Source organism: Talpa europaea (assembly GCF_964194135.1).
Source record: "Talpa europaea genome assembly, chromosome: 15".
In the NCBI taxonomy this organism is placed as follows: domain Eukaryota; kingdom Metazoa; phylum Chordata; class Mammalia; order Eulipotyphla; family Talpidae; genus Talpa; species Talpa europaea.
In genome coordinates, this window is record NC_140083.1 from 38,054,877 (window position 1) to 38,074,928 (window position 20,052).

The 20,052-nt window shown below is 41.3% G+C and overlaps 1 protein-coding gene across 2 annotated transcripts in view; it reads right to left on the reverse strand.

Annotated features, from left to right (window-relative positions):
- HMGA2 (high mobility group AT-hook 2) overlaps window positions 1-6,354 on the reverse strand; it is a gene marked incomplete at both ends in the record, with an annotated part of 126,261 nt that extends 119,907 nt beyond the window's left edge. For both annotated transcript variants that reach the window (XM_084255208.1, XM_084255207.1), the window contains 2 exons: window positions 3,559-3,645; window positions 6,244-6,354. In XM_084255208.1, coding sequence (XP_084111334.1) covers window positions 3,559-3,645; window positions 6,244-6,354 — 198 coding nt within the window. The remainder of the gene's footprint in view (window positions 1-3,558; window positions 3,646-6,243) is intronic.
- Window positions 6,355-20,052: the final 13,698 nt, after the last annotated feature.

Below are 20,052 nucleotides of genomic sequence, written 5' to 3' on the forward strand. Positions count from 1 at the left end.
AACACTTATGAAAATACAAACATTTCTAGGAATGTGATTAGAAGTGCAAATCTGCCTTTATAGTGTCTAATTTATACCAAGTCTTCTTTGTATGTGCAAATGGATGGCATACATAAAATTTCTACCCTGAATGAATTATTTAAACTGTATATACTTTACCTAAATGATATTTTTATTCTGTATATTGCACTCTATGTCTGATCATTATACATGGTCAAAAAGAAGTTCAAACAAATCTATGACATTGTGAAGTAGGGCTAGCTCACCTGAGATCTTTTTTATATGCAATTGCCTTAATGTTAAAACACAATTTAATATCAGAAAACAAAAATTCCTCTTAAAAGTAGCTGAGTGAGAATTAACTTGAAACCTACATGAATCTGACTAGAGACCTCAAACAAGAGAATCCGTGGCAACTCCTACCAGTAGTATCTTGTAATTAAAAAGCAACATGAAAAACATAATCTAAAATAAGGCAGATTTAATCTTCTCTCCAAACATGGGAAATGTAAAAATACGAAGAATTTTCATCCAGCACAAATATGAGAGAAAAACAAAGGGGAAATTCAGAGACAACTGATCATAGGTATATCTCAAACTAAACATTTTTTAAAAGGTTCACGACACACACGCACTCACATGGATAAACTATTTATTCAGGAAAACATTAACTTCTGATTTCTTTCATTAAGGTAACAACATAAAACTGGTTCAGGGACAAATTTTCAGCACTCAGACTGGAGTTCTTGGGGATGACTAGAATTATCACATAATGATCATCCGTGGGAATTTGTTATAATGGAATATATATAAGCAGATTGAAGAATAATCACCTTCTCTTCCCAAAGTTCCAAGCATAACAAATCATGTGGCTGAAAAATGTTTGTTTTATATATTACAGAAATCAATTTTATATTGAACATGGCCTAAAATCAAAGTGATTGCTAATTTAGTAGTTGTCCATTTGGTCTTACAAAATTCTGCATGCATTGTCAAGTTTCACATCGCTAATTTTCCAACAAGCAATTTGTTTTCAAAAGCCCCAAGGCCATTTACTAAGTCCAAACACAAACTGTGTAAGTAAAGAAACTCTAAGTAGTAAGAAATTTTAAACATACAACTTCATCAGGAATCCAGTGTACACTGTATCTCCTCTAATTTTAGTGTTCTGTCCTCCTACATACTTACCAAATATGTCATTTTTATTTTGATGAGTCTCGATTTATAGAATACCCCAAATCATAGACTTCTCATACCTACTCTGGTCAGGCTAGTAGGGTATATTTCTCTTACACATAAAGAACAACATAGCTTTTTCCATAGAAGACTTCTTTTCAAAATGCTAATAAACCTATTTTGCTAGACTATGATATGTTTGATAAATAAATGTTTGATAATCATATTCATCTAGGGTAGTAACCAACTCAATAAATACTAATTTAAAAGTGAAAATACTTTAAATTTATACATGCCATGAACAATCCATCAATGTCATTAATTATTTTGCAGAGTATTATCTTCTCTAAATGAGGGGTAACTTATGAAACTGAAGAAATGTAAGTCGTGTTATGGGTAAATACATTTAAACACTTTTATTAAAAATGGAAATTTCATAATAAAATTATGTGAAATAAGCATGTCTGGAAGAATAAAAGATTTAAGGGAGGGAATTTTTGGGGAAAAATAAAAACCTACTTCTGCTATGGAAGTTGTGGCTATGTATGCATATACATGAAAATTTTTCACACAATGAATAGCCAAGTAGGGTCATTTGTAAATGCTTATCACTAAAGTAACTAAAAATAAATCAAACCATATTTGGGAAGAAGTCAACTTTGTTGTTATTTTGCTCTAGTTGATAAATTAGGCACAAGACTCAGTTTTCCTTTTGTCAATAAAGATTTTGTAAGTGGTAAACTTTTCAAAATGAAGAGAAGGTGATGGAAGCATCTCGTTACTCATTCAAAAAAATATATAGTGTAGTGAAATCTAAAAGATAATCTGCTTTCCTTTTTTAATTAAAAACATTGTATATATGATGAAACTTAAAGATTTCTTCCTGAGAGATACTATAATAAGTAATTACATTATAGTTTAAATGCTTATTAACTACCTAACAAGATATTCCTTTCTCATCTCGTTAAGAGTAAAATTAGGTTAGTAAATCCCACACTTACGAAACATAAGAAAAAAATCCTCCTTTGCTCATTTAGTCCTTTTTAGTTAATTTAATAAACCAGGTAAAACATAACATATAGAAAGTATTCACATTAGGAATAGCAAATTACACATTGTCACTTTTAAATGACAAAGTAATTTAAAGCTACTTCAAGGTTTATTGATTAAATGTGAATCACACTTAAATTTTCAATCTGAAAGTTATATTTAAATATACTAGAAATCTGTTCCTTTAAATCTGCTCAAGCCTGTTAAAATAAAACAGACAGAAACGCATAGTTACTCCCTAAATAACTTTATATGTATCACTGGTTGCTATGGCATTTTGCAACCCTGAAAACTATCACATATAATATGGTTAGTGTCCAGAGTCACAGAGAAAACCACACAAAACATTAATTCCCCAAAAGATGAGCATATAGTCCTTTTTAACTCATACTGTGCATGGTATGCTCAAATCTACTGAAAAGAATTTTGAAGGTTTGTTTTAGTAATATACAAACTCACAAATGAAATTCAGAAACTTTTTTCTGATTTATTCATAAAGCCAAAAAAAGGGAATTCTATATTTACCTTCACTTCTCTGCAAATGCATTGAACTTGAAATAGTTCCTCTCTACTAGTTCAAATACAACCAACATGAAATTATGTTAAACTGCAATTTAAAATTTATTAGGAAAGACACTAAAAGTTACATTTGACTGGATTCTATCCTGCCAAATATATACATTAATAAGCCAAATATTTGTTTAAATAATGTTCCATTTATAGCATTTCTATATTATTTGATGGGAAGACTTTTTGAGAGCTTCTGATATGTTATATTGCAAGTTTATTGAAAAGCAAACAGTATTACTTTATCATCACATTTAGAGCTGTAAAATTCACAGATTTTTTTCAGTATCCCATAATTGGATTTACTTCTAATTATCATTAATTTGGCAAAGTACTCAACTTTAATAGGGGGATTTGGCTTATAACAGTCTGTAAGTAGGCACAAAATCAGTCAACCTTTATTATTTTGAAGGAAATGCAAAAACTTCACCATCAGGCAAAATCCATAGTTTTTGATTTGTTTGTAACTATTTCAAAACTGTTGAAAATCTAAATTGTGACATTTTCAACTCTTTTCCCCCACCCTTCCAGCCCCGGTTTCAGTTTCCTATTATTTGGTAACTGTTTGAAATCAGCACTGTAATATCTTCATTACTGCTTTCTACTAAGCATCTGCTTATAAATCTTACCAATGTTAAATATAAGAAGTGAAACTTGGATTACCCAATTGGGACATATCCTTAGATGTGGATCTGGAATGGGAAAATTACAGGGAGGTTCCTGTGGTGCCTGAAAGTTAAGAGAGCTTGACTTGAGAAATCTCACCTTTTGAGCTGCTTTGGAGGGACTCTTGTTTTTGCTGCCTTTGGGTCTTCCCCTGGGTCTCTTAGGAGAGGGCTCACCGGTTGGCTCCTAATTGTGGGGGGAAAAAAAATGCTGTTGTGGCAAGAATGTCTGAAAGAAACTGACCCTGACTCTACAGCTCTATTTTCTGCATGTGCCGCTCAGCAGAGCTGTTGGAACACATTCAGCTCAAACATAAATGGATGATAATGGTTACAGAGTTTACAGAAAGGGGAAATAACTGTACTTTTAATCCCAGGGTTCAAAGAGGAAATTCTATTTTGCATATGAAAACTGGATTCTATTTCAACCCTACAAAGATAACAAAGGTTGACAAAGTCACTCTTCTAGAAAGAAATACATTTTTCAAGGTGTAAAATTTGCATGGTTATGTATTTGGCAACTCACAGAAATAATAAGCATTTTACACTAATACCATTTTCCACTGTAATAGCATTTCAAACAGAAATATGAGCAAACATAAATATTTCAGTAATCTTCCATGTTGAAGAGATGATTTTTAATCATCTCTGTATATCTGCATTGTAGGTCAATTATGACTCAATCAACACATTGAGTGAAATGTTGGAGCAATTACCTAAGTTCTTCAACTTAAAATAACTCCATTCCCCCTAAAATTTCCAAATAATTATGGTAAATCTGTTGTGGGAGGTTTTGCTTGAATTACCTAGATAATTGCTTCAATTCTCCACTTCCTTTTGGAGATGCAAGCATGGTCTCCAGTCTAAATTTAAATATCTTTTGATAAAAATAAACAAATTTTCTCCAAAACTTTCTTTAGAGAAAACTCTCATGGGGATGGACTGGAAAAAAAAAAAAAAAAAACTAAAAGAGAGGTAAAACGTGAGGAGCAATGGAAAAGTCTGGAAAGGAGAAATTGAAACTATCAATAGGTCTAGCAAACCTTTAAATGGCTTCTATGCCAAGTAGTAAATACTCAAGTGGCTAAGAGACTACTATGATTAATATTCCAGATACTAAATATTTTTCCAGCGAATCATCAATTTCTATTTCATTCAGATTCGGTGATTAAATGCAACTAGTTAACTTAAAACGCAAGAAAATCTTCAATGAAAATTCGCATCCTACTTGGAAAATCTGGGGGAAGTTCCCTGCAAGCTTCTGGGAGACCACCAGCGCCAGTGGGCACATCCGGAGCAAACACGTCGCAGACACATTTTTCTTTCTTTGTAACTCTGCCTTAACTCAAACGTACAAGCTCCAATCACCTCCAGACCCCACTGCAATTTCTTTGGGAATCTTTTTTGGAGATGGTTAGCAATGGCTGGAGTTAGACCTGGGTGGCGGGTGCGAGACGGAGGAGGGGGTAGGGCAGAGGCTTCCTGGGAGGTGTAAAACAGGATCCCAACGCGGTATAAAGTGTCGCATGGGCAGAGCGGGAAAGCTCCGGGGCCTCTAGATTGGCTTGTTTCCTTTGATGATTTCAAAAGGTACAACCCTCTCAAGTTTTTCCAAAACGTACTGGCAAGCAAACACTTCGATTCCCCCACCTTGCTCTCGGCCACCTTGCTCCCGTCCTATTTACCATGAAGGAAGGGATTTAAGGCGAAAGAACCAAGAAGTTTTTTTAAAGCCCGCGGACGCAGAGTTTAAATGTTCTCAGTAGACACGTCTCGTTCCAACCCTGCCCGCCGAGGCTTGGAAATTGCAGCAAACAAAACCCCCCGCCCTGGGCGCTGCGCGCAGCTCTGCAAGCGCCGGCTGCACGCTTAATTGGTTGCATCCGCAGACAAAACCCTCCACTCCGCGGGGTCCCCGGCGCCCCTCAAACGTCCCCTCCCAACCCCCAGTCGCTCGCCCTGGAGAAGTACATTTAATGTCTGCAGCTCCGAGGCGCGGAATCCAGGGGCAAAGGGGGGACGGGGCGGCTGGCGAGGAAGTGACCCTAGCTACCGTGGACCCTCCCGGCCGCTGCTCTCCAACGCGCCCCCGGCCAAGCGAGTTAACCTCGTCCGGGGGAGACCTAGGCTATCCTGCAGCCTCATCTCCGGGACACCTCCGCGGCTGCAGCTCGTGGACCCGCTGCCGCGCGGCATTTAAAGACCCCTAAGCGCATCCGACAGGCCCACGAGTTCTTTGTCGGGCGGGCGCGAGTCTCGGGCCACCGAGAACTTGGGGAGAGCGCCAAATGCGCGGCTGCAGCGCGCCAGTCCCCCCACCCGCAAGCAGCCCCGGTAGGCGGGAAAGCGTCTCCAGGAGCTTCCCCAAGACTCCCAACACCTCCAACCCTTGCGCCCCCAACCCCACGCTCCAACACCTCATTCCCCTAGGGTAATAGCAAAAGTGGCCCCGAAAGCGCCTAGCGAGCCCTGGTCGTCGGACCCCGGGCTCTTGCAGTCCCCAGGCGATACCGCGCCACTCAGGGCCGTGCACAATAGCGAAAGTCCGAGGACGCGCTTCGCCCGACCCCACCTCCCGCCTCCGGACCCGGCCGCCAGCTGCGGCTCCCCACCTCCCGGCCTGGAGGGGCGCGGGCTGGCGAGGACTCCGCCGCTCGCCTCCCCCTCCCCCTGGCCGGCCGGCAGCGCGCGGCCGCGGGGCTCCCCAGCTGGTCCCAGCGCGCTGCGGGACCCCTGCAGAGGGAGTGGAGGTGGGCTGGTGGCCCCAGTGCGCCCGCATACTGACTTGCTGCTGCTTTCTGGGTCGGCCGCGTCCTCTCTTCTGCGGCGCCGGGGCGGCAGGTTGTCCCTGGGCAGACGTGGACGGCTGCCCGGCGCCTTCACCGCGTGCGCTCATCCTGCCTCCCGCCGCCGCTACAGCTGCCGCCGCTTCGCTTCGGCCGCCCCAAATCTTCCCAGCACCTTTCGGGAGATGGGGCGATAGGGCTAGAGAATGGAGCCGGGGAAGCGAGAGCTGGCGCGCTGCGAGGGCTGCTGCTGCTTAGGCTGCTGCCGCTGCCACCATCAACACCGGACGTCCAGCGGCTGCCAAAAGGAGAGAAGAGGGAGGAGGCGAGAAGGAGGCGCGGCTGGCGGCGGGGCGGGTGGGTGCCGGAGGTGGCGGTGGCCGTGGAGGTGGAGGTAGCGAGAGGAGGAGGAGAGCTAAGGAGAAGCAGAGAGGGCGTGAAGTTGGAGAGGCTCCCCTCTCGGCTGGGCGCAGGAGCGGCGGTCCCCGGGAGCTCTTCGGAGACGGCTCGGGAAGGGAAGAGACGGAGCGAATGGTGTCCCTTGCAAAGTTAGGCGGGGAAAGAATTCCTCCTCCTCTCCCCCTCCCGCTTCGCGCTCACAGAGCAAGAAAGAGAAAGAGAGAAAGCAAATAGCTCCTTGGGCAGGCGGAAAGCAGAGGATGGAGAGAGCCTGCCGGGTCCGGAGGGCCCTGGGCGCAGGCCGGGGACCGAGCGGTGGGTGGCACCGCGCCCCCTCGGGTGGCGGGAGCGGGCGGCAGCGGCACCGGAGAGCCGGGGGGGACGGGCTGCTCGCTCCGGCGTCCTGCACCAAGTGCGCGCTGCCCGGGCTGGAGCTTTTCTGAATTCTTGCCCCAGGATTCAAGCGGGATGAGTGTGTGCGCTTGGGGAGGGGGCGGCGGGTGCGTGTGTGGGGGGAGTGCCCACCTCTAATCGTGGGCGGATAAAGGGGAGGGGGCTGCTAGGAGGAAAAGTATGAAGAGGAGGGAGGCCAGGCGGACCGCCGAGCCAAGGCGCCTGGCCACGGGCCAGAGGCAGCGTTCGAAATACAACTTCTTCGGCGGCAGTGGCGCCCGGGTGCCACCCGGAGCCCCGCTCACGTGCTCCCACCCCGCGGCGGGGTTAAAGGGACAGGCCGGGGATCCCAGCCCTGCTCGCCGTTCGTCTAGCCCCGCCCGCCGCCCGAGGTCGCCCCTGGGCGGTTGTCCTGGGAAGGCGCGGGAATGTGAATGTCCCAGAGCCGGGTTTAGGTGCTTGGCCTTTACCTGCACCTCCACGGAGCGGAGCCAACACTCCGCAGGAGGCGTCTTAGCTGCACGCGCGGCAGAGTTGTACTTCCCTGCGAGTGGAAAGGAACTGGAGAGGCGTAGGAGCTGGCTCCCTGCAACTGAGTTCTGCCCGGGAATGCCCTCATCGCAGACTGTGTGCATGCAGCGCGCGCGCGCACAAACGCATAACTCATGCTCACAAATACATGTGCACATTTGCAAAGACGCATGCATAAACACAATAAACGTGTGATCACTTAGATGTATACATGCACGCAGATAGACATGCACATTCACACAGACACATGCACACGTGCAAACAATGCGCACACGCGCGCGCGGACAGCGCGAGCCTCTTCATTGAGTTTTTTTCCTCCGGGAATGACTCCAGACTACGAGAATTCTCCCCCGACCCCAGCCCCTCCCTGCGACTGGTTCTGTGTACCTGGGTTCCAACGCTTGCAGGGTAAAGGGGTTGCCTCACGTGGGGACCTCTTAGCTCTCTAACACCACAATTGCGCCAACGGTCCAATTCTACCTTCGATTTACCTCGATTTAACCTCCTTGGGAACTCCCTTTCTGCCAAGTCCTAATTTTATTACTGGGGCTATTTCTGTGTTGTGTGAATACCATAACGACCACAGTCCGGTTTTTTTTATTTTTTTTTTTAAAGGTGGAGTACGTTTTAAAAGGCATCTCTTTTCATCATTGAATAACAAGAGTCCTGAAAAAAAAAAAAAAAGGTTCATTTTCACACATCACAACCAACATTATTCTGGACTAATTCCAAAATGAAAACTTTCACCGAGGAAGCCTTTTTCTCCAAAAAGACAGACTATTGTGAAGTAAAAACGCCTACTTTACAACCCTAAGCAGGAGTTAGGCACCGCCAGGTTCCCGGGTTACCAAGGAGGCGCGGAGGCGCTGATTGGTCCGCGTTGCCATTTTAAATCCATTTCCAGCAGCCCTTTGCAGAGCGAGGGCATTTAGCTGCGCGCGTCGAGTGCCCTGCGGAAAACCAGGGCTTCTCCAGGGTCTGGGAACGCTTAGCTGCGCTGGAGAGGGCGAGCCCCGGGCCCTCTGGGTGGAGCCCAGCAGCTGACAGGAGAGGGAGGAGTCTAACAGGAACCGAAGGTTAGCGGCCGGGATTAGGTGAAAGTTAGTATCTTCATCAAAGGGATTGAAATTCCACGTACTAGCGATCGCGGTGATATTTCCTAACTGCCAAGTTTGCACATTTTTAGTGGGATCACATTTGCACTGTGGTGTGCACATTTAACACGCAAATGCAAAATTGGCTTTTGTTTATTTTTATTTTCCTGCTTTTTAGCAAGGTGTAGAGATAAAGTTCTGAGGATGAATGTAGGAGAAAGCACTGAGAATTTCAGTCAGCCAATTTCATTATATCGTTGGATATATTTTTTTGCATGCACAGGCCGAAAAGTAGGACTTCCCAAAATTTAATTTTTGTAGTAATATTTGACTGTAAGAAAAGAATAGAAAAAAATCAAGGGTGGGAGAAGTCCAGCTCCTGGTTTCCAGGTCACCACCATTGCCTTTTTGAATGTATAACAAAGATATAAAACAAATACTGCATCAGGTTTTACCTCAATCAGTTTTATTTATTTTCATTCTTTGGAAGCTTATATGTAAATTTTTTTCAGGTTTCTGTATATTTTCCTTAGGAAAGACATTAAAATTTGTTTTTATCTTTGAAATTGTTGGGTTTTGAAAAATGGTGTCATATTCTTTTTACTCAGTTAAATGGTTAGATTTAATTTAAAATGATTTTTTAGTATTACCTCTAAGGTTTGTTTTTTTTTTCCCCTTTAAGTTTCAGAATTGTTCACTTCCTCTTCTTTATCTCACCATATTTTGTTCATTCAAGGCTAAACTCTTATTTCTAATTTGAAAACTTTCCAAATGGTTTTTGTCCACATTAGATTATTTCTGTTCTTCTTCTGTACCCACTATCAAGCCGAACAATTTAGCACCTTGGTTGTATATGTTAACAAGCTTTTTTTTTTTTTTTTGAAGTTTTTTTTTTGTTTGTTTTTTTTTTAATAGAGGCATGTTTATTTATTTATTTGTTTGTTTGTTTGTTTATACATGCACTGGGTACAGTCAGAAGTGCGGGAGGGTGAGAGAATTCACCAGAGCCAGAGCGGGGAGCAGAGCAGGCAGAAGGACCCAAGTACACTGCTGAGGGGAGCAGTGGGCGGCAGGAGAGGTCTGCGCGCCATGTGGGACCCTCCTCCAGTGGCCGGGGAGCAGCCGGGGATCGAACCGGCGCCACAGAGGCCGCGGGCAGCTTCGCAACCCAGCGCTCAACCGCTGCGCCACCGGGGAGGCCCAAGCTTTTGAGTTATCTGTGACACTGATTCAGTGTTTGGATCACGTCAGCTTATTAGTGGCTGGTAAAATTAGTTCTGTGGACCAATAGCACCATTTTAAAAAAGAATGCAATAGAGAATAGCACATGCAAAAGTTCTGCCATTCTACAGTACATGTATGTAAAAGTTACATGAAGTTTTTTCCACCATTTTCTATTTTGAAAGCTGGGCTGTATCTTGATTGCAGCATGTCCGGTACTCGATAGGATATTTTTCAATTTTAGTAGTATATAGGATACTACTGTGTCTTATAATCAGTAGCACCATAGATCAATGAAATATATGTGTGTAAGTTTACTTCTTATTGTGGGTTCCAGCATATAATATGTTTAAATATCCCTGAATTAGATAGCTATGAGATCTGGTTTCCTTACAACTTTACTAAACCAGTTCTTCTTAGAGCTTCAGTTAATCATTTCTCCTTTTTTTTAGTGTCCTCATTTCTAAAATAAAAGATAAATATAATCTCTGCAGGTTCTTCCAGTTCTAGCAGACTTTAAAATATGCATATTTTATTCCATAATTGTATCTTGTTAATGTGTAAATTCCATAGACACAGCATTTCTAACATCTCTTTTGTACTTGTTCAGTTCATAATAGACATTTGATCTTATTAATTGCTAGCCCAAATTTACTCTTAATAAGTTACTATTTTACAAAGATACCATAGTGATGAGAAAATTATTACATACACTAAAATATCTTCAAGATTCTTTTGACTAAAGGAAGATGCACCTGTGATAGAGAGGTTGAGTTTCTAACATTGCACTTTATCACATTGTATTTATACTTTGATATATACATAAATTAAAGAATAAGGATTTTCTCAGATTATAACTCAATTAATCATGGACATATTTCATATGTATTAAAGATTGATTTATTATAACCAGAAATATTACAAGTGAATCTATATAGGTTCACAGAAAAAAATTATAATTAATGTGTGTTGAAGAGAATGCACAGCATTCTGTAAATAGAAGCTCAGTATAGTCCAAAGTAAATATTTATTTCTGAAAAATATATCCTGTGTTTTAACATGAACACACTTGCACTTCTCAAACTCATAGTTTTAAACTTTAAACTCATAATTTAAAAGATCCGCAGTCTTTTAAAATATCCTCAGTGTTTAATAAAATATAGGAGAGATAATCTCTGAGAATTTTCCTAAAATGTCACCAAGAAAGAATAAATGTCACAAAGACAATGTTTCCATGTTGGGACGGTGTTGAGAAGATAGGTTTTCTAGTGCTATAGAGGGTCACCAAACTTGTTATCTTGTTCACTCATTCATTCTATAAACATACTGAGTTGGTTTTGCAATAATCTCACCTGTTATTCTCTCAGAATTCAGGAAAGTAATTCATCCAGAACTGGAGCAAATCTCAATTAAAACAGTCAGTGGGGCCTCCCGGGTGGCGCGGAGGTTAAAGACAGTGCTATCAAGCTGTCGCCAGCCACTGCAGCATGGGTTCCATCCAGGCTGGCCAGGGAGCACACCCCCATAGAGCAGCAGATCTCTCCTGTCTCTGAGCTGCTCCACTTAGCAGTGTATTTCAGTGCACCTGTCTGTTCTGCTCCCTATTCTCTTCAGTGAATCCTCTCACTGCCCTCGCCCCCCACCACCTCTGGCTTATACCCCAATTCTTGTATGCATACATAAACAAATCTTTTTAAAAGAAATAAAACAAGTTGGTGATCAATTAAACTATATTTACCTATTATGTTAAGCCTTCCATTTACCCTTGCAAATGTGTATTCTCCAATTAATAGTTCATTCCACAAATATTCATCAATATGTGCTGGGATTCATAGAACATTCTTTTTTACAAAGTCTTAGAAGCAGAACAGAATTGGAACAGTTTCATTTACTTTTCTTCTCTGCTGACTTTATACTGTCAATCCCTTCAATCCTTATCTAGATATACTATTGATCAGATTAGAATAGCAGGAAGAACACAGACATTTAAGGATGTGTGGTGAAGTGGGCAGAATGCTAAAATGGCCCATAAGGTTTCCTGCTCCCCTGGTGTTGCTGCTATATATAATGCCAGGGACTATAACAAAATGGATTTTGCTCTGTGATTAGTTTTTATTAGATATGCATTTCAACTCCAGATAGGGCAATTATCCACATGAGCCTGACCTAATTAACATGTGTGTTTTGAAAGAGAATTTTCTGACTGATCTTAGGAGAGGAAGTTTGAGATTTGAAGCTCAAGAAGAACTGAACTGGCCATTGTTGCTTTGAAGATGGAGAGGACGTGTGGTTAGGGGTGTGGGCAGCTTCTGGTTGCTGAGGGCAGTCCCAGACTAACACCCAGCAGGGAATAGTTACTTCCCCTGGCAAACTTCAAGGATTTGAGTTCTGCCAACAATAATCGAATTATGACTCCGCTCATATATGTAATATAGAGAAACAAAAGAACTGACAAAACTAAACCAAAACAAGCTGACAGGGCCTCTCTGGTGGTGCAACAGGTTAAGATGCAACCTATGAAGCTATCCTCAGTTACTGAAGCACCAGTTTGATCCCCGGCCCAGAAGCTACCCACATGGCACGGCAGACCTCTCCTGTCTCACCCACTGTTCCCTTTCAGCAGTGTATTTCAGTCAGTCTGCCTGTTCTGCTCCCCACTCTGTCTCTAGTGAATCCTCTCACCCCCACAACTCTGGCTGCACCTCAGTTCTTGTATGCATAAATAAATAAAATAAATCTTAAAAAAAAAAAAACAAAGTTGACAGCAGGATTGAGGTTATTAGAGGGCCAGGGTGCATGGGGTGGAGACAAGGGGTGGGGGAGAGGGTCTAGGGTAAAGGACTATCGGTGCTTTGGTGGCAAGTGGGGTGATAACATATATCTGAGGAAATGTGACTTTATTCTCCCAAATCGTATACTGTATTTTAAATCAATGTTACCATAATTAAAAAAAAAAAAAAAAAGAAGAGTGAGCTTGGAAATAAAATCTTCCCCAGAGCTTCTAGTGGAGAATACAGCCAGGCTGACACCTTCATACCACAAGCAGAGGGCCCAGCCACTCCATATGTGAGTTCTGATCTTCAATCTGTGAGCTAATAAATACATATTTCAATGGTATGCTAAGCCATGGAGTTTGTGGTAATTTGTTTTGCTGCAATAGAAAACTGATACAAGTAGAATCTGGTCAGATAAATTTCACTTCCTTTCTCCATCATGGGAGCTACTTCCAAAACACAGTTATGCATATCATCTGTCTGGAGATGTCCCAAGTGGTTATACCACCCCTACCAAGCCACCACCGTGTAGCTTTGAGCTTGTATTTAAGCTATGCCCAGCATGGGAACACATCATCATTTTCCAATACTTTCCATTCTCTTTCTCTTCTCTCCTGGAATTCAGACAGTTCTAGCTCCCCCAACCTTCACCTCTAAGTCACCCCAAACTGATGTGAAGTAAATTAGAGAGGAGAGACCTCTGCTGAGCCCTGCCCCAATTGCAGACTGATGAGCAAAATAAATGTTTTTATTCTTCAGACATCAAATTATTTTTGAGTGGTTTGTTACATAACTGTAGAAACTGGCCCTTTTCCCCACCGAAAGCTAGTTTCTCCTTTTATTTATCTCATCCAAATTAATAACTGAAATTGTTCAGCTAGAAATCACCGTTAACTAAGCATCACAATTCCTGGGAATCACACTAAATTCTCCTTCTTTTTCTACATCATATCGTCACCAGATTTCTCCAATCCGGCCTTCTAAATACTTCTTGAATCTGTCTACTCCCCACTCCCTGTCACTGCCTTTGTTAGGGCTTTCTCCATTTCTCATTTGGATAACTCCAATGCCCTTCTCCTTAATCTCCAAGGCTTCAATCTTACATTTTTTTAAATCCACTCTCTAGAGTGGATTTTAGAAGTGTTTCTCTAAGAATTCCACTTCTTATCTTGATCAGTGATTCTATTACTCATTTTATGACAACTGTTAAAGAAATATATTGTAGAAAATGCACGTGACAGAAAAATAAGGAAATTCCTGTTAACCTACCACTCATAGATAACCATAACATTTAATCCTTCTAGACTTTGAAAGAACTAGTATAGGTTCATAATGCACATTTTTTCATAACCCATTTTTCTGTAAATAAATATAAAACAATCATATTTTCATGTCAGTGAATGTTCTTCTGCAACACCATTTCTACAATGTATGTATATTTCATATACATAGATATATGAAATAGAACACCTGGAATTAAGCATATGATAAAAAATTTTTTATGACATCCTTGTGAAAATATGAAGAAATATTGTTTGGCTGTTGCACATTCCTTTGTTCTGACATAAACTTCAAAGGTGGTCTCTTCTATCAGTCTCTTGGCATAATTTCCAAATTTTCAGATATGGTGAAAGTAGAAGGGATAACTAACTGCCAGGAAAGGGTAGAAATAGTAGCGTAAAGCATCTAAGACTGAGAAGCAGCGATTGCCATATTCCCACCTAATATCCATTCTGCTTTTCTAGTTTAGTCAAAGAATACATTTAGCGTTAGGAATATACTATGTCCAACTGTAAAATTATACTTTCCAGTTTGGGATATAGTTTTCTAGATTGGGATACTCAATGAACTATAAGCAGAAGAAATCTTTGGGAAGCACTTCTGAGAAAGGCCTTTAAAGGGAACTGACTGAGCTGAGTGACTTCTCATTTGCCCTTGTCTACATCTTCTTCTTAGTCTCTTCCTGTCAAGAATGAAGACTTGGGGCCTCTCTGATGGTGCAAGGGTTAAAGTCTCAGTGCTATCAAGCTATTGCTAGCCACTGTAGCATGAGTTTGATGATCCCTGGCCAGGAAGCTGACCCATATGGCACAGCAGACCTCTCCTGTCCCACCCCCTGCTCCCCTCAGCAGTGTATTTCAGTAGATCTGCCTGTTCTGCTCCCCACTCTGTCTCTGGTGAATCCTCTCACCCCCTGCAAACCTGACCACACCTCTGGCCTACACCCCAGTTCTTATATGCATAAATAAATAAAAACAAAATATTTTTTTAAAATGCAGACTTGATAACTGAGGCTCTGGTGCCTATTTTGGAACAGGAGGCAACCTTGGAAATGAAAAACACACTGAATAAAGCTGGTGGAGCAGACAAATAGTAAAACAATGGGTCTCCCACGGCTTCAGGAGTTACCTTGACCTGCCTGCTTCTCAATTTAATTTACAAGAAAGAAATCAATTTCTCTCTTCTTAAAGGTGCTTTCAAGTTATGGCAAAAAAATACAATTCTCTGTAATGAGTAACCGAATGTAATTCTTAACTCATAGAAGATTCAATCAGTTAATGCGTAGCATAAGTTATAATGTGTTTGGTTCTTTTTTTTTTCATTAACAAACTATTTTTAGAACAGTTTAGGCTCAAAGCAAAATTGAGCAGAAAATATAGCTTCCATATGCCCCTTGTTCCCACATATTCACAATCTCCCCCATTTTCAATACCCTCCTTAGAGCTATTCATTTATTACAATTGATCAACCTATATTGATGCATTATTACCCAAAGTCCACAAAATATATTAGGGTTCACTCTTGGTGGTGTATATTTTCTGGGTAGCGTTTTCGCACTGCCCTAAAAGTTCTCTGTGCTCTGTCTATTCATCCCAACCTTCCCTCTAACTTCTTGTAACCATTACTCTTTTCACCGTCTCCATAGTTTTGCCTTTTCCAGAATGTCAGTTAGTTAGAAGATTACAATATGTTGCTTTTTCACATCTGCTTCTTTGACTTGATATTATGGATTCAATTTTCTATCTTGTTTTGTCATGCCTTGATACCTTGTTTCTTTTTTAGTTCTAAATAATATTCCATTGCCTGGATGTAGCAGAGTTTATACCCATATTCACCTATTGAAAGACATATTTGTTACTTCCAAGTTTTGGAAATTATGAATAAATTTGCTACGGATATCCATGTGTGGGTTTTTGTATTGAGATAGATCTTCAGTTCTTTTGGGTAAATAGCAAGAAGCATGATTGCTGGAACAGATGCTAAGAATGTGCTTAATTTTGTAAGAAACCACCAAACTGTCTTCCAAAGCGGCTGTACCATTTAACATTCCTGTCAACGATGAGTGAGAGTTCCTGTTGCTTCACCAAAATTTGGTCGTGTCAGTGTTTTGGATTCTCACCATTCTAATATGTGTATATTGGTATCATTTTTGTTTTGATTTGCAATTTCCTTGTGATACATAATGCTAAGCTTATCATATGTTTCCTTACCATCTGTGTATCTTTGGTGAGGTGTCTATCGAGGTCTTTTGCCCATTTTAAAATCTGATTGCTTGTTTTCTTATTGCAAGAATTCTTTGTATATTTTGGATAATAGTCCAGATCACTGACTTATTTCAAGAATATTAAAGGATATAAATGAACAGACTAATGAAGAGATACATAGGACAAGGTTTTGAACAGGAGCTGGGATATGTGATCATATATCTCTAAGGAGCTTCTGTCCTCATGGACCTTAGAGCTAGCCATGGAGGCATGTGCAAGTGCTCAGTTTCACTTGGTTTCACCCCTTCTCTTTGAGGTTTCTATGGAGGCTTCACTTTGTAAGCAGGATAGATTAAATCATTGGCCAGTAGTAACTGAACTTAATCTCTAGCCCCTGCTTCCCTCCCAGGAGGTCCAGGGGAGGGACTGGAAGTTGCAACCCTCCAATGACAGCACTGGTTCTCCAGACAACCAGCCCCTAACCTTGGGTGCCCCATTTACACAACAAATCACACCATCATCACTCTCAACACTTGGGAAATTCCAAGGGTTTTGGGAGTTGTGAGCTGTAGGTGAAGACTCAATATACAAGAGAAACATATTTCAGTCACCTATATTGTAACAGGGTGGTCCCCAGGAAAGGGGGAGGTTCCCTGCCCCACCCAAGGGAGGGTGGAGCTGAGCAGGAAGAGGAGAAGCCGAAGAAGAGACTGAGGAAGGAAGCAGGATGGAGCCCGGAGACCTGGAGGAGGCGCATGGATCCTAGAGACACGTGAAGAAACTGCACTTGTCTTTTGGTCGTGGACTGGGTGACACAGATGTGGGTGAGGCCCGTGGGGAGGTGACCATGGCAGCTTTTATCTTGATGTTGATTTTGCTCTTTTCCTTCCGGGCTTGTCCGGTTGTTTGTGACCCTTTTCTGTGGGTCCCCACTGGAAGATGCTTTAGACTTGTGGCAGGCCTTGGGGCCTTGTTCTGCGCCGATCCTATTTGGATGGAGTTTTACCCACGAGGGGATGGGTAACTTTGGGTGCTTCATTTAGAAACTAGACTCTTTGCCTTACCTGTATTGTTTCCTAGTTTTATTAAAGTTCCTTCCCATTAAAGTCTCCTATGTTTTGTGTTGATGCGGCGGATGGCAGAACCCATTTAAAATAGGCAGGTTTGCGGGGCTTGGGCTGCCCCTCTCCCTGTCCTGTAACAATATGATGACATTTATTTCTTATAAATCACATATCATAACTTAGTTCTTTGAGACTTTCATCAAAGCTTTGTAGTTTTACTCATGTAAATCTTATACATATTTTGTTAAATGTTTATCTAGTATTTCATTGAGGGGTGGGTTCACACATGAATGATGACGTAGATTTAATTTCTGATTCCATTTGCTCATTGCTAGTATACAGGAAAATGATTGACTTTTGTATACTAACCATATATCTACAACTTTGCTATAATAGTTCCAGGAGCTGTTTGTTTCTGTCCTTTGCTTTGTATTTTCTATATAGACAATAATACCATTTGCAAAAAAAACCCCAAAACCAAATATAGTTTCTTTTCCTTCCTTCCTAATCTGTATACTTGCTATTTCCTTATTTTTTTAAATTTCACTAGCAATTTATCTATTATAGTTCATGTTTCTGTACTCTAGTATTGGTTCTGTAGTGGTCTCTACTCCAGAAAGAGGTGATTCTCTCTATTCACCTGTCTCTCCCATTCTTGGGGCAAAGATTTGCTCTGTGCTCTTACTACTCTTATCCCTCTAACAAGAGTCATTTTTCAGTTTGTTCAGCTTCTTACCTTTTAGGAGTGACAATGTATAAGCAATGTCCATACCTGATTAGAAATCAGAAATCCCTGTAACTGCCTTTTAAACTCAGTATAGGTTCGTAGTTGTTTGTTGATTTTGATATTTTCTTTCTTATAGTTTTCTTTTTCCTGGTCCCTTGTTTAAGTTTTCTAGATTCCTGCTATGAGTGAGACCATCCAGTATTTTTCTTTTTCTTTCTGGCTTATTTCGCTGAGCATGATCCCTTCCAGCTCCATCCATGTTGCTGCAAACTGCATGTGTTTATCTTTTTTGAATGCTGAGTAATATTCCATGGTGTATATGTACCACATCTTCTTGATCCAGTCATCTATTTTAGGGCATTTAGGTTGTTTCCAAAGCTTAGCTATTGTAAATAGTGCTGCTATAAACATAGGGGTGCAGGTGCTCTTTGGAATTAATGTTTCTGTGTCCTTTGGGTAAATACCTAGGAGTGGAATTGCTGGATCATATGGAAGCTCTATGTTTAGTAGGTCCAGAAATCTCCACACAGCTCTCCATAGTGGTTGGATCAGTTTTCACTCCCAACAGTGTAGGAGTGTTCCTTTTATCAAAATCAACAAACAACTATAAACCAGAGACGCTCTATGGGGGTGGGGGGCGGGGAAAGGAGGGCTTGGGGTCAAAATAAGGGGGTTGTAATTGTATGGGGAATATAAAAATAATATTTAAATAAAATTAAAAAAACATACATACTAAAAGACATTGTTACATGGTTTAAAAAATAAATGCCTAATAGAATTTTCCTATAAAAAAATAACTAGTGAACACTAACTTTGAGTTCTCTGAGGTTAAGAGGGATGGGGAAAAGGGTTTTATGTCAAAATCTGAGTAGAAGTTGTAAATTTTGAGAAATGATTGAAATAAAAGCTGAATGAGTTAAAAAAAAAATAAACTCAGTATATAGGGAAGGTAATGGTAAGACAGCATTATGTCCTTGTCAGTGTACATCAGGAAAATTATTTTGTTTTAGGCATCAGGTTTTAAGAGGGATGGTGACAAAATGTGGCCAAGGTGGTGTTTTCAAACATTCTTTTTTTTTTTTTAAAGATTTTTTTATTTATACAAGAACTGGGGTACAGGCTAGATGTGCGGGAGGGTGAAAGGATTCACCAGAGACAGAGTGGGGAACAGAACAGGCAGGCAGACTGAAATACACTGCTGAGGGGAGCAGTGGGCAAGACAGGAGAGGTCTGCTGTGCCATATGGGATTCTCGCCCGCCAGCGGGGATCGAACCTGAGCTATAGAGGCTGCAGACAGCTTCACAGTGCGGCGCTCAACTGCCTGTGCCACCAGGGAAGCACTATTTTCAAACATTGTTATGAAGACTATTTGAAACCCTCATGGGTTTTAGCTTGAAGAGACACTTGTGACAATATGATGATCGTCATTAACTACTGACTTTGGGAAACAGATCTTTATTGCTTCAAGCAGAGTAAAGAGGGGCAGTCAAATTTCAGCTAAACACAGAACTTTGTAAAATGATAGCTGCTTGAGAACAACTATATGATCATATTGTGTACTAAGTGAATTCTTACTTAGTGGAGATGTTTGGACAGAGACTTAGTGATTAAATAAAGGGACATTGTGGGTATGTTTGGAGTGAAAAGTGAGATTAGATAAATCATTTTCACTCTTTTTGAAGACCAGATTCCTTTCTTCAACTGAAAGCCTGCTGAAGACTTCTCACTCTATCCCTGACTTCTGCAAAGTATCTCTAGAACTTCCCAGAACAGAGCTTAAGAAGATTGGATTGGAAGATAACCGTAACTCTGATTACAACTCATCATGGTAGATAGCCCCAGTTACAGAAAAACATTTTTCCATGTGTAATTTCTTTCTATGCGGTCTAACAAAAGTGCTGGGAGAAAACCAGCACCTAAAAACTTCTATATAAAATAAAACTCCCTGTCATATGTGTGCATTGTGTAAATGACTGTTGCATATTTTAAACAACAGACTGTAGGGTAAGGAAAAATGTCAGGCTTTTCTGCCCTCCCGCCATCAGGATAGATGATGGATCCTTGCGGTCCTGAATGCATGCCTGATGGCGGGCACCTGGAGTAGGGTGTGGGCATAGGT